General features: G+C 36.3%; 2 protein-coding genes and 1 pseudogene across 2 annotated transcripts in view; 2 read left to right on the top strand and 1 right to left on the bottom strand.

The window, feature by feature from the left end:
* Window positions 1–23,350, top strand: part of CAMKMT (calmodulin-lysine N-methyltransferase) — a 373,939-nt gene that overhangs the window by 224,472 nt on the left and 126,117 nt on the right. The gene's annotated exons all lie outside the window — the stretch shown is intronic.
* Window positions 4,656–5,228, bottom strand: LOC136400943 (small nuclear ribonucleoprotein G-like). The gene is made up of 2 exons (XM_066378370.1): window positions 5,200–5,228; window positions 4,656–4,815 (listed from the first exon to the last, which is right to left on the bottom strand). The coding sequence occupies exons 1-2, from the start codon at window positions 5,226–5,228 to the stop codon at window positions 4,656–4,658; spliced, it is 189 nt and encodes a 62-aa protein (XP_066234467.1).
* On the top strand, window positions 9,788–10,466 carry LOC136397930 (mitochondrial carrier homolog 2-like; annotated as a pseudogene).

Here is a 23,350-nt window from a genome sequence, read left to right as displayed (position 1 = left end):
TAAATTATGAAAGGATATGGGAGAAAAAAATGAAGGTCCAGTTTCCTTGTGGAATTGGCTGACAGGTTTTATTCAACATTTTGATATATATATTTTAACTTCTGTTACTTCCTGCTGGAATTAGCATTGTCCTCTTCAATGAATCACTAATGAACTACCTGATAAGTATAACTTAATCATATAGTACATTTTAATCTGTGAAACTTATATAGAATGTTTGCACAAAATAGAAATATAATGATATAAAGGAGAAAATTATATACCAAATGGAATTTTAGCTGAGAAGAATCTAATGGGCAGCAAGCTTGGGACCCTCAAAATCGGAATTCCTTCAGGTTTGGTCTTAGAAACTTATTTGCTAAAGGCTCTGGGTGGTGAAGTGGTGGCGAGTGGATATAATAAAACAAAAAGAAGAAACAGATGAAGTCATGTTTTCAAAATATTACATTCAAAAGAGTTACATTCTATCACAGGTGTTCAGTTCATAGGCCAAACCTCATATATTTGCAAGTTACTAACTGGCATTGCATGATGAGATTAAGTAATTGCACATGTCGGTAAAAAGCCATAATTACCTAAGAAAATATATGCATTTTATCTGGGTAGGGCTCACCCATTTAGCATGTCTTTTAAATTTTGATCAATTATAAATCTATTAGCAGCATAGAGAGTAAAATCCCATATTTTCTGTGGATCCTGATCCACGTGCGTTCTTGACTACTGTTTACTAAACAATTAGCTAAGACTTAAGATGGAATGGAAAAACTTATAACTTGTGAGAATTACCTAGCTATGAGACGCTTTGGGACTTTGTTAGAAATGTCTGCTGTTCATTTCTCAAACATGTGACAAAAACTCATAGTTTATTTACAAACAGAAAGTAACACTTCAGAATACCTGACAGCTTTCAAAGCTAGATTATATCTGTCCTTGTCTGAAGGGCTCCAATAACACTATTGTAAGATATTTTCTTCTGACCATCTGGCAGGTTTTAGGAACCAATCTCTCTCAACATTTTATAGCTACTGCACTGGTTACAGCTAATCCTTTCAATGAATGAGCTGGAAAATGTAGATACATCAATATCATATTCTTTTAGAGCCCATTTAATTCATGCCCTATTATTATTTCGTTTAATAGGGCCATTATCTTCTGTGGAAATGAAAAGTAATTTGTCAGAATCATTTCTTAAAATTTAAAGATCAATCTATGTAAATTTTTATTAAATAAAAGAAGCCATAGATTTTTTAAAAGAATCTCAGAAATGGGAATCTGGGGCATAGATTCCAAACACATCTTTGGTCTTATTTTTCAATCAAGGTTCTAAAGTGTCTAGTGTAATAACCGAGCTTATGTTGAGTTGAGAAAGAGTATATGTTAACGGTGTAGTTGAAACCTTAGTAAGGTCGATAAAAACCATTTGTATGTTACTCCTTTTTTTTCTATTTGCTTTAAGGAGCTAAGAAGAAATTAATTTCAGTATGAAAATTTTACGAATTTTCTTTAAAAATAACTTGGTACTTAATGGATTTTGAATAACTAATGGTTATCTGGTGATTTATGAATAAAAGTCACGGAAAATGTTCAAGGTTCTTAATTTAACCTGGTTTTACTTCACCAAGAATCTATGTTGGTTGAAGACTTTCTGTTAGCAAGACTGTTACTTATTCCCACATCCTGAAATTTATATTTATCATTGAATGAAATGAAATAGTTACTGATCCTTTTTCAGGTTGAGTTTAAAATTGTTCACAGTGTTTTGTCCCCAGTGTCACTTCCACTACACACCCCACCATCATGAGCCGATGCATGGAATCCTTTTCTCCCCTAGTGTTTTGAACTTTCACATTTAGGAAATTTAACTTGAGCAAATTTTTCTTGCTGTTTTTCAGGTGCACACGCATGAATGCACGTAAGCAAACTCTCCATAGGTTGTAGAATGATAATGATTTGTTATTCCCATAGATTTTTTGGTCTCAAAAGTAATATTCACAATTTCTTTAGAGAGCTTTAGGGTGTCTTCTAGGATATCTTTTGTTTTTATTTTCTATCAGATGAGGATTAAAACTACCCCAATGTTAAAAGGACTCAGGAATTTATGTAAGGTCTGACCAACAATTAGCTGACTCTGTGGATTAGAGTCCCTCAGCCTCTTTAGTTGTTACTCTTTTCTGCTTCCAATTAATAGGATTCTGTCATAGTCTAAATTTAGGGAGAGAATAATGTCTCCAAATTAATTTTAAGAGCTGGCTATCTTTGACTATGTTAACTATGCCATTACTTAAAAAACAGAAGAAAAAAACTACAATGAAGCTGGAAGAGATCTCAAGAGGTCTCTAACATAGTTTCCTTTCTTAGCAACTACATTTCCAGAAAGAGGGAAGCTATAGTCTCTGTCCTACCATGTAGTTACTTTTTGTATCAAATACTTCCGTATAGCTAAACAAACTCTTCCTTATTATTTTCTAAACTCCTTTCTCCCTGTTTCATTTTCTCTTACTCTAAAACATTGAACACCTTTGTTTTTTTAAGTTATTTTAAAAATGAGAGGATTTAAACTTATTATTAAACATTTTCTTTATTCTCTTACTTTTTTATTTTTCCTAATTAAGTAGGACAGTTTGGAAAACACACAATGTTAAAAGGAAATAAAATATTTATCACCCCAAGTCCTCTAAGAGGTAGCGGTAGTGCAGGACGTAACATGCACACAAGGCATAAAGCTGATGTGTGTGTTCCTGTCCCTTCCCAGATGGTGAACCTGGGGTGTCTTCAGTGGGGACCACAGTAAGTGTTGACTTAGTTAATAGTATTAAAACAAAACATGTTTACAAACAGGAAACTATGACTGACACAGAAAAAAGAGTTATTACATGTCCAGAGGCAATAATTTAGCATGTTCTTTTCTTTCTCTATTATCTGTATGTTTTAATTTTTGTTTTGCAAAAATGGATATACTGCACATATTATTTTTTACTTTGCTTTTAAGAGATTTTCCAGTCAATTCTGATCATCTTCTATTATTTTTAATGACTATATAATATTTCACAGTATGAATGCACCATCTAACCCAAACTGTTTTTCTAACATTTTTATTAAGAAAACCTACAAAAATGTTGAAATAATTTTAAAGTGACACACACAGACTCACCACTTAAATTCTACAACATTTTATTACACTTGCTTATCACATATCAGTTGAACTAGCCATCTCTCTGCCTATTAATCCGTTCTGGTTTTTTATGTATTTCAAACTAAGTTGGAGACATTAGTATATTTCTCCCCCTTCAAATACTTAAGCATATTAACCAGAGTTCAATATTTTCTTATGTGCCTAACCTGAATTTTAAAAAATTATTTACTTTTAAATAGTTTTCTAATCTATTGGGGAAAAAATAATATTTATTAGTGTAACAGAATCAGCTTTGTATTACACACAACCAAATAACCCAAAATGTAGTGGCTTACCAACAGGAAACATTTTATTTACTAGTGGTTTTGTAGGTCAGCAGTATAGGTTGAGCTCGGCCGGGCAGTTTTTGTGCTTGTCCTCGTCGAGGTTGTCCATGCGGCCGGTCATCTGGAAGTGCTGCTGAGTCATCTGGAGTGAGGTGGTCCCTCTCATTAAACCACTAGAACTGGAGTTACTTTATATAAAGTCAGACATACATATAGCCAAATCACCTTCATTAATTATTTAAAATATTTTTCTTCCCATGGTTTCTCTTTGTATTCTTTCTGTTTAAAGTCATTTTAGTTCAGAATAACATTTTGAGATACTAACTGCATTTGTTTTATTGAATATATTGAGTTAGGCATCAAGAATGATACAAAAGAAATACAAGACATTGTCTTTGTTCTCCAGGAAGTTATAATCTAATTGGGAAGATAACATGAACGTTACTTATAAAATAGATTGAATTATCAGAGCTTGTATGGTTGTCAAATTACTTACCTCTTCCCCATTTTTGGAAGAGGGTCTGGGTTAATTACTTGGCATCTAGTAAATATCCAGTAAATAATTATCTAGTGACTACCATTATATTTCAGAAAAGGGCCTTGTTAAAGTTCTCTAGACTAGGGGATTTTGCTAAGGAGGTGGGACTTGATTTAAGCCAGGGGTCCCCAAACTTTTTACACAGGGGGCCAGTTCACTGTCCTTCAGACCGTTGGAAGGCCAATCTATAAAAAAAAACACTATGAACAAATCCCTATGCACACTGCACATATCTTATTTTAAAGTAAAAAAACAAAACTGGAACAAATACAATATTTAAAATAAAGAACAAGTAAATTTAAATCAACAAACTGACCAATATTTCAATGGGAACTATGCTCCTCTCACTGACCACCAATGAAAGAGGTGCCCCTTCCGGAAGTGCGGCGGGGGCCAGATAAATGGCCTCAGGGGGCCGCATGTGGCCCGCGGGCCGTAGTTTGGGGACCCCTGATTTAAGCCATGGACTAGAGGTAAAATTTGTTTTGTTATTATAAAAGTTTAACAAAAGAGTTCAATATGGAAATGTACACAACCAATTTTTATATTGTAAACAGGTGCTGCGGAGAGGGGACACGTGGAAACAGTTGACTTCTGTGCTGAGCACAGCCATTTTCTATACTCAGTCCAAGTCTTCTAACATGGTGATATTGTTTCCTCATATTACCACCATTCCAGTAGTGTTCTGCTGCCCACTAGTTGCCATCTCTACACATTCATCTATCACAAGATTAATAAAGGGATCAAATCCACAAAATATTCCTTGGACATGTCTGCCATCATTTAATTCTAATGATAACTTCCTGTCCATACATTTTAATTTTATTTTTTGTAGTTTTCCTCAGTGAGAAGCGGGGAGGCAGAGACACAGACTCGTGCATGTGCTTGACCGGGATCTACCCGGCATGCCCACCAGGGGGCGATGCTCTGCCCATCTGGGGCCTTGCTTCATTGCAACTGGAGCCATGCTAGTGCCTGAGGAAGAGGCCACAGAGCCATCCTCAACGCCCATGCCAACTTGGCTCCAAGGGATCCCTGGTTGCGGGAGGAGAAGAGAGATAGGGAGAAAGGAGAGGGGGAAGGGTGGAGAAGCAGATGGGCGCTTCTCCCGTGTGCCCTGGCTGGGAATTGAACCTGGGACTTCCACATGCCAGGCTGATGCTTGACCACTGAACCAACTGGCCAGGGCCCATACATTTTTTTTTAACTCAAGAGGATGAGCTTGGCTCATGGTGTCTACTCAGTGAGCTTAAAGATACCTGCAAATGGAATTCTAAAGGTACAGTTTGGATAAATAAGGAAAAGTGTATAGATTTATATATAGAATCATTTATATATAGAACCATTATATATAAAATCATTGAAATTTATTTTAATTTGAACTCTTCAAAAAAATTTATGGTTAGAAGATACCTTCCTACTTATCATGAGCACAATACCTTTCTGCTGAAATATTTGCCGACGGAACCCATAAAGGGGTAACTAAAGTGCTTGTTTCACTACCACATATTTATTTCTGACCATCTTTTACAGCACACGGTGTGACAAGAAGGGAAACAACCAAGTTCTCAAATTCAGAAACTCTTTTATATCTGCAAACCCCATGAATTTAAAGTTGGAAGATTTACAACATATTGGAGGAAATATGTTTGGGAGATTTTGTGGGCACAGGCAGACATAGAAAACCTCATCTAAAAATGTTTTTTTACATTCACTAAAATAAAATATTAATTTCAGCACTCTATATATTAAATTAGTTATCATGAGATTCTGAAGAATTAAAGCTGTAAACTTTGAAGGTTCTCTGTCATCCTCTATTTCAGCTCTGTGCTTAAAGGTTCGTTTTGCTTTTGGTGCAGAGGATGCGCACATGAAAAGTTTTCTTTCTTCTGAAGTGTGATTGTCGATCCTCCAGCAAATCTACCATGGTGCCAGAGACAGAGAAAATGAACCAAATAAGTTATTTATGGCTCACTTTACTTAAGCAGCATGAATGAGTGCTTTCCCTCATTTCAGTATGTGGGACACTGGCTTAGTTACAAACTGAGTGCAGTCAGTCCCTGATAGAGTCAGCTTTCCCAACCTGGAAGACAAGAGAGTGCAATGCCAAGGCCTTTGTGTACTTTTTCTGTTTCCTGTTCTTCTCCCAGGACATTCATGGTAATAATTCTGTTTTCCTCTACTTTATTTCCTTTTTCATATTCTATCCCTCAATTTGTTCCTTTCTTAATTATTTATGATATAGGGAGTCTAAAACTCTTGAGGATGAAGAAGCCATGATTGAGAGTGAATTTCAGTTAGAGGAACTCAAAGTTGAGAAATGACTAGTTCTCATATGCAAATATATTATACATAATGTATGTTGCCCTCTTCATACTTATTATCTCAGCATAACTCTGCTGCTATCACTCAAAGCATTTTTGTTATGGCCTTTTCAAACTGAAGCACATTCTCTTGAATATACATGATGGTAGCAAATCTTTCTTGAGGGGTAAGGTTTGTTTTGGAAATAGGTATAGGTTATTTACAATCAATATTGGTGGTATAAGTGGATGGAATCATGCTGGGTAATGTCTTCATCTACATATAATTCACTTACACACACAGGAATACAATTACATGTATATAAAGTAACGAGACCACTTCATATTGGTCTATCATTGGAAAAGTGTAGTTTCCTAAGGTGTTTGTGGCTGTGTTTGTTTAGGCACTACCCTTCAGAATTTTAGGACTCAAAAGGTCATAACTGAAAAGGAAGCTTAGAAGTTATTTATTTTAACAACCTAAGGCAACTAAGACACAGAAAGATGAGATGACTCATCTGAGGTCAGTGATTGAGAACTCTTGAGATATTCATTTTTTCTTCTAAGATCACACATCTTGCTTGTCCTAATTCCCTAACATGAGAGTGAGTTCTGACAGAGTAGAGCCTTGTATGTAGAGGTTCTTAAGATATTATGATACTAATGAAAGAAAATAGCTACCTTTATGCATAGAGCTTCTTTAAAGTATTTTAATAGCTCTAAATTCTATTGACAGAATTATAATAATTTATATACAAATTTTCCTTTCAATCAAAAAATATCAAAGAAACCTGACCAGTGGTGATGCAGTAAATAGAATGTCAACCTGAGACCCTGAGGTACCAAGGTTCAAAACTTCCAGGTCGCCAGCTTGAGCTGGGCTAATCCAGTTTAAGCATGGGCTCACCAGCTTGAGCCCAGGGCAACCAGCTTGAGCATGGTATTATCAACATGACCTCATGGTCACTGGCTTGAGCCCTAAGGTCACTGGCTTGAAGCCCAAGGTCACTAGCTTGAGCACGGGGTCACTGGCTCGGGTGGAGCCCCCTGGTCAGGGCACATATGAGAAGCAATCAGAGAACAACTAAAGTGACGCAATTACATGTGGATGCTTCTCACCTCTCCACACACAAAAAATAAAATCAAAGGAAGTAAATTTCTTTGAATAATTTGTTGTTTGAATAATTTGAGGATACACTCAACTAAATAGTTTCCATGAATATTATTCAAAATGAACTACTTAAGGATCATCCATTTTTCTGTGTTTGGACCTACCATTTCAAATATAAAATCAACTAGCTATTATTTTTTAAAAATCTGGACTTTTAAGATCAACTAGCTACTATTTTAAAAAAATCTGGACTTTTAAACTAGCTTCTATAATATTAGCCAACAAATAAATTTGAGAAAACACAAAAACGACAAAAAATTAAAATATTAGTCAACAATAAACTATGTGTCTAAAATACCTATTTTCGTAAAGTGATTTGGAAAGGAAAACAGCTGGTAAGGAAATTGGATGATAATACATGATCATTCAGAGAAAGAGATTGGCTAAAGAAATTGCCTCTCAAAATGACAAATATCCTTTTCCATTTAAATAACCTAAAAGATCAGCTTATCATTTAAAGAGTCAAAAGATCTTAGCCTCCATGATTCCCACTCAATGCTGGAAGAGACTTTGTAAAGTAATAGTATCCAAAGCTAATCCACAGACTGGAACAAGCCTATGACAGGCAGTCTGTGATAGCACTTCAGCCCATCAATAGTGAAATGAGAAAGAGGACAATGACATGGTGAGTTTGTCATAAAGCTAAATAAAACTAGTTTTTTATTATTGAAATGTCATTTTTAAATGGTAGTGATCATAGGTCTCTATTGTTACTGTTTTTATATTGTTCTTACTTAGCAAGTTGGAGCCCCCAAAATTAAAAACAAAGTTGTATCATTCAGGAAATTACAAAAATCTGGGCACCATTCATTGCCTTGGAGGTCATCCAGTTCAATTATCTACCCTTTTAGAATATAAATAAAGTGCTGTTACAGAATTTCAATTATTTAATAAAAGTGGAATGAATTACATGCTTCTTAATATGACCTCCTCAAGACAACTCTGAGACTGGTCTCCTACAGTTTATCGTCAGTAGTTTAGTGCAGCTGTTTCTAGGCAGTGATTTTTTTCCCTTTCATTTTTTGTGACCATCTTGAAGTTTTTGTCGAAGCTCAGCCTGCTTATATAGATTCTGAATTGTTTGTCAGTATTAGTAGCTCATAATTGCGATGTGTCATACAGCACCTCTTACTGTTCTTATAACAGTTCTGAGGTTTTAAAAAGGTATTTTGGTTCCTTTATCGTCAGAGGGAACATTTTACCTCAATAGGAAAGTCATTCTGTGCAGACAGGCTGCAAATTCGCATGACATGGCAGGCTCATCTGTCAAAGAATATTTTTTTATTTCCATTTATCTCTTTGATTATATTCAGAATACCCCAGTAATGCTGATGAGATCATTCTAACTCTTAAGAACATTTTCCTCATGTTTTCCATCATCTTCAATAAGATAAAAAGGTTTAATTCACAGAGGAAATGGTAGCAAAATATCTATTTTTTTCTTTGGGAAGCTATTTTTGAGAAGGAAGGTTGATATATGAAACTTTAAAAATATTTTAGAGAGTAGCAGTACCTGTGTTTATTTCTTAACTGAATGCTAATTTGCTCTTGCATGTATCATATTTACATATACTATGGGTTCTAGCCATGAACATTGAAGCCCTAATTATTTACAGGAAAAAGATATTTTCTGTTTTTTGGTCAATTCTACCTATAATGTATTGAAAGAACAGAAAATACTATGAAATATTGATACTTTTTACAGTGAAATGTGGTGTTTTATGTACTATAATGAGCACAAAAATAGGAAAATTCTTGGCTATAGTGATTTAAAAGCAGAAATGTATAATTGATGCAATTAGATACCTAATTGGCATTTTAAATGAAGTCTGTATTTGTGCATATGTAAGTAATTATAAATTTGAAAATATTCTGAATTTTTATCCTCTTTTTGTCCAAATTATAGTACTATATATATATGATATATATATATGCTTAACATTTATTTTTTATTTTAACAACTTTTTTATTATGAAACATTTAAAACACTCACAAAAGTAATGACAGTAATATGACCCCAGTATACCATCACCCACTTTAATAATCAAAGTGTACTAATCTTGGGCCATGTGTTGGTGCCATCATGGCGGATGTGCCAATCAGGTGCTACTGGGCTTGGTTGTCTCCATCTTGTCCCAACCACTCATGTATGTGAAGGTGCTCATCCAGGTGGGATATGAATCTCTTCCTCTAACAAAAGGATGAGATATTTTTGGGTGGCAGGTATGTCACCCTCTTTATCTTTTTTGTTAGGCTCAGTACATTGCAAGTGTGGATGGGAAGTGTGGGTTGTTCACAGGCTTAACTCCAAAAACGGTGTTCAGGAGTTCTTGGGACTATGGTCCATGATAAAGTTTTACAGCATTACCAGGAATCTGACAAGGTTGAGTTGTTAGGACTTGGAAATGTACAGAACGAAGTCTTACCTTTCTTCGACAGAGTTATCAAAGACACAACATGAGAAATAATGGCTCATTCTGCTGCTACCCTAGTCACACACCCCTTTCCTGTGATCACTCTGAGAACCATGGTACAATTCATTGGCAGAAAATCCAAGAACTGTGGGCTTTATGACTCCATAGTAACCAGCTATTGGGAAGGAGGCATACTAGGATTTCTTTGCCGGTCTTATTCCTTGCCTCCTAGGTGACATCATTTCTTTGTGGCTCCATACTCACTGGCCTACCTCATTAATGCCCATGCACTGGACAGTGAGGTTTCCACCATGAGTGGAATGGAGAGTTACTCCCAAGCTATCACAGGATTTTCTCTGCCAGTGTTTGACGTATCCTTTTGTGCTTGTCTCTGACCTTATGGCTGTCAACAACTGTGGGCTTGCTGGTGGGTGCCCACCTTACTCCCCGGTATATACTTCTTGGATAGATTGCTGGGGCAGGTTACAAAAAGAGAGCAAGTGAGCTGAGGAAATAGCTTGTTTTTCTGGAAGGTTCCCTTTGGGAGGACTTATTGGTGTGACCTGAGAATGGTAATTTGAAAATATGGGGCAGGTAGTGACATCTGCATAGTCCCAGATCACAGAATTATGGGAGAGAATGTTGATTTTGATACAATGTAATGTGCTTTTAAAATAATCGTTTAATCTTGGGAAAATGGCAAAAACAAAAAATAAATCATGCTGATCTTATGTCACTTATACCTCCATTTACCACTCTCTCCTCACTAGATTATATCACATCAAATACAAGGTATCGTTTCATCCTTAAATACTTTCACCCAGAAATTGTATATCAATAATACATCTAAAATATTTTTATCTTAATATTGTCACGTATTCAAAGGCATCAAGTTTCCCTCCTTCTTGTTTATGAAAAAGGATAATCAAATTAGAGTTTACACATTGCATTTAGCTAATATTTTTTGAATCTCTTAAACTTAGGTTTCCCCCTCCTCCCTTTTTTATTTTCTTGCCAATCACTTGTGAAAGTAATGGGGTCATTTGTCCTGTAGAATTTCCCATGTTCTAGATTATTCTGATTACACCCCTTTGGGAGTGTTGCTAACAGATGCCTCTAAAGTGTTAGCTTTAGTATATTACTTTAAGATTATCATCCGTCTTTTGCTTTGAACATAAAGCTCATCATGTCTTCCCTGCTCTACTTCATTGAAGTTATGTACTTAACTTACTTCATTCAGTAAAGTCCAATCCCCAAATCTGTTTCTTGCCGTACCTATCAATCACACTTGCAGGTATTTTAGAAGAGAAAAATATGTATAAAAAGACATAGACCTCGAAAAAAGAAATTAATCAACTATAAGTTTAGCTTATTCTTACTTGTAGGTGGCATAGAGTTCCAGTGGGGTATACAAAGGTTATTGTAAAGCCTTTAGGTAAGAGTCTTTGCAAGTGATTCCTTACACTGTTATAATTCTTAATTACTAAGTGCCTATTGTCCATTGTGATTTTATAAAATTCAGTTTCTGCAGTTGCAAAATTTGTTCCATTGGACTAATTCTCTTCTCTTCCTGGTGGTTCTAATTTAGTATTTCTCTGCTTGCTATGGAAGGAATGGGGGAGAATGGACTCATTTCCATAAGGACAAATCAGAATCACCCATAGGGCTTCTAATGCCCTGGCTCTTCCCTCCACTCCCACACCCATCCCCCATCCCTCCTGAGAGCAGTAGTGAACCACTGCTACTGGTGGAATCACCAAACATCCCTCACATGTGCTGGGAGTGGAAAACAGGTCGAAAACCACTGTCAACAGTGTTTATGTAAGACCTTCATGAGAAAGAAGTTGCAATATACTTAGTTGACTTTCAAATGAGTTTCAAAGGCATCTAGCCTACAATGTTGACTATCAAGAAAACAAAAATAATGATCTCTCTTTCCCCACTAAGGAAGAAGGCTTATTTTATAAGCCTAGAATAGATTAGGGATGAGGATATATTTCTGACTACAGAATTGAGTTTATTCATTTACTGGGGATTTATTGATTGTCTACTTGCTGTTGCATTTGCAAATCCCTGAGGGAGAAAGGAAATAAAAATTTAAAGTGTCTCTGTTCCCTGACAGTTTATAGTTTAGTTGAAAAGGCACATAGAAAAATAAGAGTTGAATGGAAATGAAAGATAATATTTGATTAAGCATTAGGATTTGAGATGAAAAATTCTAGGAAGCAGAATGAAGCTGAGAATAAGGGCCTAAGGATTTCTGAGAAATTTAGGGCTTCTCCTGTTTAGGAGGTGTTAATGTTATCATGTGAAGTGAGGTTAATGACCCTCTCTGAAAGCTCTTGACTTTCCTTCATATTTGTGATTTATAAGAAAATTACTCAAATTGCCAAAATCTATAGTTCCAGTACACAAAAACTGTCAGTACAACCAAGATAATATAACCCTTCTAATTAAAACTGATAAACTTACACTTGTAACATATTTGCTAAAAAGAAACAAAACATCTCAAAATAAAAATAAGATATGAGTAGTATGCCCCAGATGCATTTGGTTATTCGAGGATGGAAAAAACACAGTTACAAACCTTTCTGTGTTGGGGATTCTACGAAGAATTACTGAAAGCCATAGAGCCTTTCCTCCTGAAAAATATTTTTATATCCAGAATTTTGCACATATTTCAAGGATTCTTGGATCCTTGGAAGCTGATCAGTTAACTCCATTTTTGAGAATGATGACATATAAGAATAAAACAGCACCAGACTCTGTAATCCTCTCACGTGGTTAGAAGGGTAGTAGGCCTAAAACTACATTTAACAAATTGGGTAAAAGAAACAGGCCTTGTGGGCAGAATAAAAAAAAAATAGGTTCAGAAGGGCTAATTTAAACAAAAGAGGGGGTGAACTTAGGGAGGACGATGGTCCTAGGATGTTATCTGAGGCTGGGCTTTCATATGATCCTGAAGGCCTATTCCATGGTTAGGCGAGTCCATTTAAAAAGTGTGTACTTAGATACTTTAAGGAGAATATGGACTAATTTTGACTAAAATTCATGGTGAAAAATTAAGTGAAGAAAATGTAAAGTAAGTTACATTATCCCTAGTGGATTTAGTTTTAAAACTTGGGTTCTTAAGGGCCCGTAATAAGGAGTTTAAATTGTTGTTCCCCCAGTAAGCCTGCATTAACTTTCAAATAAACTGTACATGATGACTTAATATTACCACTTATAATTTTTTTTTTAATATAATTTTATTTTTTTAATGGGGTGACATCAATAAATCAGGATACATATATTCAAAGATAACAAGTCCAGGTTATCTTGTCGTTCAATTATGTTGCATACCCACCACCCAAAGTCAGATTGTCCTCTGTCACCTTCTATCTTGTTTTCTTTGTGCCCCTCCCCACCCCCTATCCCTCTCCCATTCCCCCCTCCCCCCCGTAACCACCACACTCTTATAAATGTCTCTTAGTTTCACTATTATGTCCCACCTACGTATGGAATAATACAGTTCCTGTTTTTTTCTGATTTACTTATTTCGCTTCGTATCATGTTATCAAGATCCCACCATTTTGCTGTAAATGTTCCGATGTCATCATTTCTTATGGCTGAGTAGTATTCCATAGTGTATATGTGCCACATCTTCTTTATCCAGTCATCTATTGATGGGCTTTTTGGTTGTTTCCATGTCCTGGCCACTGTGAACAATGCTGCAATAAACATGGGGCTGCATGTGTCTTTACGTATCAATGTTTCTGAGTTTTTGGGATATATACCCAGTAGAGGGATTGCTGGGTCATAAGGTAGTTCTATTTTCAGTTTTTTGAGGAACCACCATATTTTCTTCCATAATGGTTGTACTACTTTACATTCCCACCAACAGTGTATGAGGGTTCCTTTTTCTCCACAGCCTCTCCAACATTTGCTGTTACCTGACTTGCTAATAACAGCTAATCGAACAGGTGTGAGGTGGTATCTCATTGCCGTTTTGATTTGCATTTCTCTAATAGCTAAAGAAGATGAGCATCTTTTCATATACCTGTTGGCCATTTGTATTTCTTCCTGGGAGAAGTGTCTATTCATATCCTCTTCCCATTTTTTTATTGAATTGTTTGTTTGTTTGTTGTTGAGTTTTATGAGTTCTTTGTATATTTTGGATATTAGGCCCTTATCTGAGCTGTCGTTTGAAAAAATCATTTCCCATTTAGTTGGCTTTCTGTTTATTTTGTTATCAGTTTCTCTTGCTGAGCAAAAACTTCTTAGTCTGATGTAGTCCCATTCATTAATTTTTGCCTTCACTTCTCTTGCCATTGGAGTCAAATTCATAAAATGCTCTTTAAAACCCAGGTCCCTGAGTTGAGTACCTATGTCTTCTTCTATGTACTTAATTGTTTCAGGTCTTATGTTTAGATCTTTGATCCATTTTGAGTTAATTTTTGTACAGGGGGAGAGACTGTAGTCCAGTTTCATTCTTTTGCATGTGGCTTTCCAGTTTTCCCAGCACCATTTATTGAAGAGGCTTTCTTTTCTCCATTGTGTGTTGTTGGCCCCTTTATCAAAAATTATTTGACTATATATATGTGGTTTTATTTCTGGACTTTCTATTCTGTTCCATTGGTCTGAGTGTCTATTTTTCTGCCAATACCATGCTGTTTTGATTGTCGTGGCCCTATAATAGAGTTTGAAGTCAGGTATTGAAATGCCCCCAGCTTCATTCTTTTTCTTTAGGATTGCTTTGGCTATTCGGGGTTTTTTATAGTTCCATATAAATCTGATGATTTTTTGCTCTATTTCTTTAAAAAATGTCATTGGAAGTTTGATGGGAATTGCATTAAATTTGTATATTGCTTTGGGTAATATAGCCATCTTGATTATATTTATTCTTCCTAGCCAAGAACAAGGTATATTCTTCCATCTCATTATATCTTTTTCGATTTCCCTGAACAATGGTTTATAGTTTTCATTATATAAGTCCTTTACATTCTTTGTTATGTTTATTCCTAAGTATTTTATTTTTTTTGTTGCAATCGTGAAGGGGATTATTCTTTTGAGTTCCTTCTCAGTTGTTTCATTGTTGGCATATAGAAAGGCTATTGACTTCTGTATGTTAATTTTGTATCCTGCGACCTTACTGTATTGGCTTATTGTTTCTAGTAGTCTTTTTGTGGATTCTTTGGGGTTTTCGATGTATAGGATCATATCATCTGCAAAAAGTGATACCTTTACTTCTTCTTTTCCGATATGGATGCCTTTTATTTCTTTGTCTTGTCTGATTACTCTGGCTAGAACCTCTAGTACCACATTAAATAAGAGTGGAGAGAGTGGACAACCCTGTCTTGTTCCTGATTTAAGGGGGAAAGCCTTCAGTTTAGTGCCATTTAATATGATGTTAGCTGATGGTTTATCATATATGGCCTTTATCATGTTGAGATATTTTCCTTCTATACCCATTTTGTTGAGAGTCTTAAACATAAAATTGTGTTGTATTTTATCGAAAGCCTTTTCTGCGTCTATTGATAAGATCATGTGGTTTTTGTTCTTTGTTTTGTTGATATGGTGTATTACATTAACCGTTTTACGTATGTTGAACCATCCTTGAGATTCTGGGATGAATCCCACTTGATCATGATGTATTATTTTTTTAATATGTTGTTGTATTCGATTTGCTAGTATTTTGTTTAGTATTTTAGCATCTGTATTCATTAGAGATATTGGTCTGTAGTTTTCTTTTTTTGTGCCATCCTTGCCTGGTTTTGGTATGAGGGTTATGTTGGCTTCGTAAAATGTGTTTGGAAGTATTGCTTCTTCTTCAATTTTTTGGAAGACTTTGAGTAGAATAGGAGCCAAGTCTTCTTTGAATGTTTGATAAAATTCGCTGATATAGCCGTCAGGGCCTGGACTTTTATTTTTGGGGAGGTTTTTAATGGTTTTTTCTATTTCTTCTCTACTGATAGGTCTGTTTAGGCTTTCTGCTTCTTCTTGACTCAGTCTAGGAAGGTTGTATTTTTCTAGGAATTTATCCATTTCTTCTAGGTTGTTGAATTTAGTGGCATAAAGTTTTTCATAGTATTCTACAATAATTCTTTGTATATCTACAGTGTCCGTGGTGATTTCTCCTCTTTCATTTTGGATTTTGTTTATATGAGTTCTTTCTCTTTTTTCCTTGGTAAGTCTTGCCAAGGGTTTGTCAATTTTGTTGATCTTTTCAAAGAACCAGCTCCTTGTTCTATTAATTTTTTCTATAGTTTTTCTGTTCTCTAATTCATTTATTTCTGCTCTGATTTTTATTATCTCCTTTCTTCGGCTGGTTTTGGGTTGTCTTTGTTCTTCTTTTTCTAGTTCCTTAAGGTGGGAAGTTAAGTGGTTCACTTGGGCTCTCTCTTGTTTGTTCATATATGCCTGAAGTGATATGAACTTCCCTCTTATCACTGCTTTTGCTGCATCCCATAGATTCTGATATGTCGTATTGTCATTTTCATTAGTCTGTATATATTTTTTGATCTCTGCACTTATTTCTTCTTTGACCCATTCATTTTTTAAAAGTATGTTGTTTAGTTTCCACATTTTTGTGGGATTTTTTTCCTCTTTTTTGCAGTTGAATTCTAGTTTCAAGGCTTTATGATCAGAAAATATGCTTGGTACAACTTCAATTTTTCTGAATTTGCTGATGTTGTTTTTGTGGCCCAACATATGGTCAATTCTTGAGAATGATCCATGTACACTGGAGAAAAATGTATACTCAGTCACTTTGGGATGAAATGTCCTGTAGATGTCTATCATATCCAGGTGCTCTAGTGTTTTGTTTAAGGCCACTATGTCTTTGTTGATTCTCTGTTTGGATGACCGATCTAGAGCTGTCAGCGGTGTATTGAGGTCTCCAAGTATGATTGTATTTTTGTCAGTTTTTGTTTTAAGATCAATAAGTAGCTGTCTTATATATTTTGGTGCTCCTTGGTTTGGTGCATATATATTAAGAATTGTTATGTCTTCTTGATTCAGTGTCCCCTTAGCCATTATGAAATGGCCATTTTTGTCTCTGAGTACTTTTCCTGTCTTGTAGTCAGCATTATCCGATATGAGTATTGCTACACCTGCTTTTTTTTGGATGTTATTTGCTTGGAGTATTGTTTTCCAGCCTTTCACTTTGAATTTGTTTTTATCCTTGTTACTTAGATGAGTTTCCTGTAGGCAGCATACAGTTGGATTTTCTTTTTTAATCCATTCTGCTACTCTGTGCCTTTTTATTGGTGAGTTTAATCCGTTTACATTTAGTGTAATTATTGATACTTGTGAGTTCCCTATTGCCATTTTATATCTTGCTTTCTGTTAGTTTTGTGTCTTGTTTGATCCTTCTCTTTTGTTTTTCTATCTTTTGTTTTTATTTGGTTGTATTCCATACATCTTTCCACTGTTGCTATCTTTTTTATCTCATGTGCTTCTGTGGTGGTTTTTTCAATGGTGGTTACCTTTGAATAATGAAAAGGGTCCCTACCCTGTTCATTGTAGTAACTATTTTGTGAGTACTTTTGCACTCCATCGTCCTTTGCTATTGTTAATCTCCATCTTCTCCCCCTCTTTCTTTTTGTTGTTGTCACAGTTTAAATTTGGTTTTATTGTGTTCTTCTTGGAGCTTTTACTTGTGGCTCTGTTTTTTTTTTGTTCTTTGTATCTGATTGGAGAACCCCCTTTAGTAATTCCTGGAGTGGGGGTTTTCTGATGATAAATTCCCTCATCTTTTCTGTATCTGTGAATGTTTTTATTTCTCCTTCATATTTGAAGGATAGCTTTGATGGGTATAGTATTCGTGGCTGAAAGTTCCTCTCTTTCAGGACTTTAAATATTGGGGTCCACTCTCTTCTAGCTTATAGGGTTTCTGCTGAGAAATCTGATGATAATCTAATGGGCCTTCCTTTATATGTTGTATTCTTCTTTTCCCTGGCTGCCTTGAGAATTTTTTCTTTGCTGTTGGTTTGTGTCAATTTCATTATGATATGCCTTGGAGTAGGTTTGTTGGGGTTAAGAAAACTTGGAGTTCTGTTTGCTTCTTGAACTTGAGGCTTTAGTTCTTTCCACAGGCTTGGGAAGTTCTCATCTATTATTTGTTTGAGTATGTTCTCCATTCCATTTTCTCTCTCTTCTCCCTCTGATATACCTATTATTCTTATGTTATTCTTTTTGATGGAGTCAGATAATTCTTGTAGGGCTATCTCATTTTTTTTAATTTTTGAGTCTCTTTCTTCTTCTCTCTGTTGTGCCTCAAGTTGCTTGTCTTCTATTTCACTAATCCTCTCTTCTATCTGACCTGTTCTATTAGCTAAGCTTGTTACTTCGTTTTTCAGCTCGTGAATTGAGTTTTTCATCTCTGTTTGATTTGTTTTTATAGTTTCAATTTCCTTGGACATATATTCTTTGTGTTCATTGAGTTGTTTTCTGAGCTCCCTAAATTGCCTTTCTGTGTTTTCTTGTATATCTCGGAGGATTTTTAGGATTTCTATCTTGAATTCTCTGTCATTTAGCTCCAAGGTTTCCAATATATTAAATTTTTTCTCCATAGATTTTTCCTCATCTAGCTGTGTTACCTCTCTTTCTTTTGTATCCATGATATTCGATTTTCTCTTCCTTAATGGCATCTGAGGGTGGTTTTGTTGATAGTATTAATGAGATTTAATAAAAAATAAAAAGTTTAAAAAAATAATAAAAAAAAATCGAAAAGAGTTGTTTTTTTTAAAAAAAAATTAATAATGAAATAAAGAAAAATAAAATAAAATAAAAATTTAAAAAAAATAAAAAAATAAATAAATAAAAAAAAGGAAATTATCCCCCCCCCTCCTTTTTTCCTCTCCTCTCCTCTCCCCTCTTTCTTGATAAAATCTTGTGGTGGACTGTGAATTATAACAAACAATGCCTGTGATGTAGGGCCTGAATTGGGGAAAAGTAATAAAGGGGCAAAAAAAAAAAAAAGAAAAAGAAAAAAAGAAAAAAGAAAAAAAAAAAAAAAGAGCGTATGGACCCACAAAAAGCAAATAAGGAAAAAATTTGGGTCAAGAATAAAATGATTTGCTTTTAGGTGTTGGTTGTCTAAGAGTTATGATGAGAGGATTAAGAGGAAAACGGAAAAATGGGGGGACAAATTAAAAAATTACTATTGTATTTAGTGGAACAAGAACTAGATAATATGGAGAGCCAGGGATGGGAGCACTGCTAGTGAGTTAAAAAGGTGAAGTAAAAACCCCCCAAAATGCCACAAACATAAGTTTGAGTCCCAGATAAGATAATTTGTTTGTTATTGAGGTTTGAATGAGAGGAGATGTAAAGGAGAAAGGAAGAAACTAATATAGAGGGAGAAAAGAAAGAGAGAGAGAAAAAAAAAGAGGGAACCACTAAAAGAAGAAAAAAGAAAGGAGAGAGAGAGAGAGAGAGTTAAGGGTTTTGAAGTGCAACCCTCATAGAGAGAAAGGAAGAGAAGAGAAAAGATAATGGGAGATGTAACATTATGGGTAGTGTAGTTCAAGGAGAGGAGAGAGTAAGACCGGGAGAGAGTTAATCGGCCAAATTGGAGGAGGAAAAAAAAAGTATCAAGAATGAAGATAAGAGAAACAAACGAACAAATATAATAAAACGGGATAGGTTATAAAGTCTGCAGATTATTCTTGATTTTGAGAGGTTATCTTCTTGCTTTTTCTTTTCTCTCCCTCTTCCTGGTCGGTGACTCTGTACCCCGGGTTTTGCCCCTTTGCCACGCTCAGGTGGAGGTTTGCAGTTGATAAGTCTCTATGGCAATGTCATGTATTGTGCTTTAGTCTCGTTGGCAGTCGAGGCTATTAGCATTTATAGGCTCCGACAGTGAGAGAGTCCGTGTTCCTGGAGCCTTTCTCCTAGTCTTTCCTTCCTCAATTAGTAGCCTGATAATCCAGCTATGGTGTTGCTGCTGCCTCTGCCTGGATAGTAAGAGGCTCAAAGAGCTGGCAACTCCCCACTCTATTTCCACTCAGCACAGGGCTCTGGGTAAGGCTCAGTCAGTCAGAGCTGCTAGCATAATCAGGCGGGCTTTCCGGCCATTCAAAGACCTCTGGCTCTGCCACTCTGTCCGGTAACACAAGCGGGCGCCCACTTCCGGGGCGCTTGGAGGAAACTCTCACTCACTGGCTGCGCGCGCAGACCAGGATATCCGGCCAGCAGTCTCACGCTCTGAGTGAAACCCCCAACCGCAGGGAAAAGTTGCAGCGTTGGAATTGAGTCTCGCTCCGTCCCTGTGCGCGGCTTTTGCAAAGCGCTGGGGCGGCCCGAGATTCCGCTTTGGCCCACACAAAGGCCCCTGACTCTGCCCCTCTGTGCGATAACACGGGCGCGCACTGCCGAGGCACTCGGAGGAATCGCTCACTCCTTATCTGCGCGCGCAAACCAGGATATGAGGCCGGCCGCGTTTCCCTCTGAGTGAAACACCCTCCAGTACGGAAAATCTCCACCGTTGGAATTAGTTCTCACTCCCTCCCGTGCGTGGCTTTCCCAGGGCGCTGGGGCTGCCCAGAGACTCTGCCCTCGGCCCACAGAAAGGCCTCTGACCCTGCCTCTCCATGGGGCAACACGGGCACCCACTTCCGGGGCTTAGGAAGAAATCTCTCGCCCACTAACTGCGCACCAACCAGGAGACCGGGTAAAATGTCCGCGCCGCTTGTCTTTCTTTGTTTGGGTTTGGCGCGAGTGTTAACTTGTATTGCCCGGGTTGCCACAGGATCAGATTTTCCTTGGCTTGGATCTCCGTGCCACAGCCTGGTTCGGCCGTTTGTGTCGCGGCCTGGATGTATTCACCCCCTTTGCCCGCCTCAGTTTCTATATTCACAGTTACCAGAGAAAGCCGCCCTGTTTAGGTTAGTGAGGAAGGCGGAGCATTTCTTACTCCCTATTTCCTTCGGGGTTTGGTTATATATTTAGCCAATTTTTCACTCAATCATACCTTTGGGTGTATTGCGAAGCATCTGGAAGCTCCAAGTATAGGTTTTTCTGTTTCTGGTTGAAGATCTTGTTGAGTTTTGGGGGAGATTTATCGGTATCGCTTCCTACCCCGCCATTACTCTCACCACTTATAATTTTAAAAGAGTTTTATTTAACTTTTACGCACTGGAATTATCTTTGAAAACTAAGAGGAAGCTAGTGTCATTATCAAAAAAAGTTAATTCATGGGCATGATCATTCATGAAATAGAATGGCCAGAATGTTTCCACTTTAAAGGGAGAATAGCTGTCAACATATGCTATCAATAAAGTTTTCTCATGGCCATAGACAAATGTGAAGTGTTTACCAAAGGGGAGGGGCTGGAGGGGAAGGGAGGAAAGAGGGACTAATATACGGTGACGGAAAATGACTTGACTTTGGGTGATGAGCACACAATGCAATCAATAGTTCAAATGCCATAGAGATGTTTACCTGAAACCTATGTATTCTTATTGACCAATGTCACCCCGTTAAATTTAATTTCTAGATAAACGAGACAGAGGGAGAGAGAAAGTAAACCAAAAGTAAACATTTCAGAAGCACTTCCTTTAGGAAAAAATAAAATAAAGTTTTCCTAAAAAATTCTAATATTTCCCTGCCAATCAATAAAGATAGTATCACGTTTAGCACCAGAGCTCCAGTTGTTAGGAATTATGTATTTATTGACTAAAGTTACTTTTAAAAAGCAGAGAGGGGAGTTAACTTTGAGGAAGTAGTAATTGTGGAACTTTAGTACTAGTTGTATCAGAACAGCGAGAAACAGACGTTTGCCACACAATTAAGTAGCCAAATTAAGGAGTCTTTATTTTAATGCCGGCAAGCGCGCACGGAGACCTAAGTCGTCCAAATCATGTGGCCCCGAACACAGTTTGACATCAGCTTTTAAAGACAGAATTACACACTGATTGGGGAATGGGGAGAAGGGGAAGCCTAGCAGTAAAACAAAGCAGTGAAACAAGGTCATTTACAATGCTTATCTATAGGATTAATTCAGGGAGAAACATTCTGGGAACACCTGCAACCTCATAGAACTAGCCCAAGGCTACAGCCTGGGAAACTAGCCTCAAGGCCAGGGGTAGGGAGTCTTTTAGAAAAAAGTAAGTTCTGCTTAAAGTTACTTATGTTAAGAGCGTTTCTTTTCTATATTTCTCTAGTAATGTCATCTTACTCTGAATAGTATTGCAATTAAAAATGTATCCTCACTTTGAGGACCAAATACTTAATGTGGTAGTATAGCACACTACTTTATTAGCTCTTGTTACAGTAAGGTCCATAAATAGAAATAGCTCACTTGCAACTGGACCAGTTCACCAAAAAAAAATCAGTAACAACATAAGCCAAAATATAGAGAAACAGATGACTCAGGAATTTAAATTCAAAGTTAATTAAGGAATATGTTTATTGCAATCATGACAGGGCCTCAAATGTGATATTACAACTCACTCTGATGATTACTAGTAAGTCTGTTTTAAATATTGTTGATTGGTGGCCTCATTTTTCAATCTCTCTCTTTTTTTTTCTCTCTCCCCTCCCCCACCATTAACATCACTGGCTTTTAGAGCTTATATCAAAATTTCTCTAAATATGACTAAGTCTTTGCCAATCTAGTGTCTTTGCTTCCTGTATGTAAATTTCTTATATACACATTTTGTGGCAATAGGGGTAATGGTGAAAAGAAAAAGATTGGATGAGTATAGGAACATAAAGACTCCATTGTTCTTCTTTAAAATTTGTACGAGATTTCAGTGAGCCAATTTGGGAGCATTATAATGTATTTGACATTATTTTGGTAGCATAGCAGTGTCACTGACATAAAATTTATCTCACATTTGCTTTTGTTTGTTTGTTTGTATAATTAGTATTAGAGGGTCTATCTATGCAGTGTGCTCAGCTGATACACAGCAGAACAAGCATACCAGTTGTTAAAATATTAAAATATAAGGTCTACCGGAAAGTTCTGTCCCTTTCTATCACAACAAGTTTCGACACGTAAGCACATGTTTATTTGGCGCATGTGTGCCTCTCTATTTTTATCACTTAATGTATACATACTGATGTAGCAAATTAACTAAAACAAAGTTGATTCACATTAGTCTTATGTGTGAAGCGATAGTGTACCCATGGCTACTGATAAAGTTCATTTATGCCACTGTAATTTTTACGAATTTCAACAAGGAAGAAATGCTACAGAAGCATGTCTGTCGCATCCACCATATTCCCCGGACTTAGCACCCTCCAACTATCACTTGTTTTTGTCCTTACAAAATTTTTTGAAGGGCAAAAAATTCAAAAATGAAGAAGATATCAAACAAGCACTGGTTCAATTTTTTGCATCAAAAGATAAAAGGATAAAACATTTTTCAAAAATGGGATATACAAATTGCCCTCACACTGGCAAGAAATCATTAATAATAATGGCAATTATATTATTTAATAAAGTTTATTGACGATAAGAAAAATTTGTATTTTGTTT

Source organism: Saccopteryx leptura, chromosome 3, assembly GCF_036850995.1.
Source record: "Saccopteryx leptura isolate mSacLep1 chromosome 3, mSacLep1_pri_phased_curated, whole genome shotgun sequence".
Classification (NCBI taxonomy): Eukaryota; Metazoa; Chordata; class Mammalia; order Chiroptera; family Emballonuridae; genus Saccopteryx; species Saccopteryx leptura.
Note: the sequence above shows the minus strand (reverse complement) of the source record. Positions and strands in the feature narration are given on the sequence as shown.

Excerpts from the sequence above, each read along its gene's own strand:
- LOC136400943 (XM_066378370.1), bottom strand. The coding sequence starts at position 5,228 with ATGAGCCAAGCTCATCCTCTTGAGTTAAA. Across the intron at positions 4,816-5,199 it reads GCTCATCCTCTTGAGTTAAA|AAAATGTATGGACAGGAAGT; the intron begins AAAAAATGTATG and ends AAAAATAAAATT.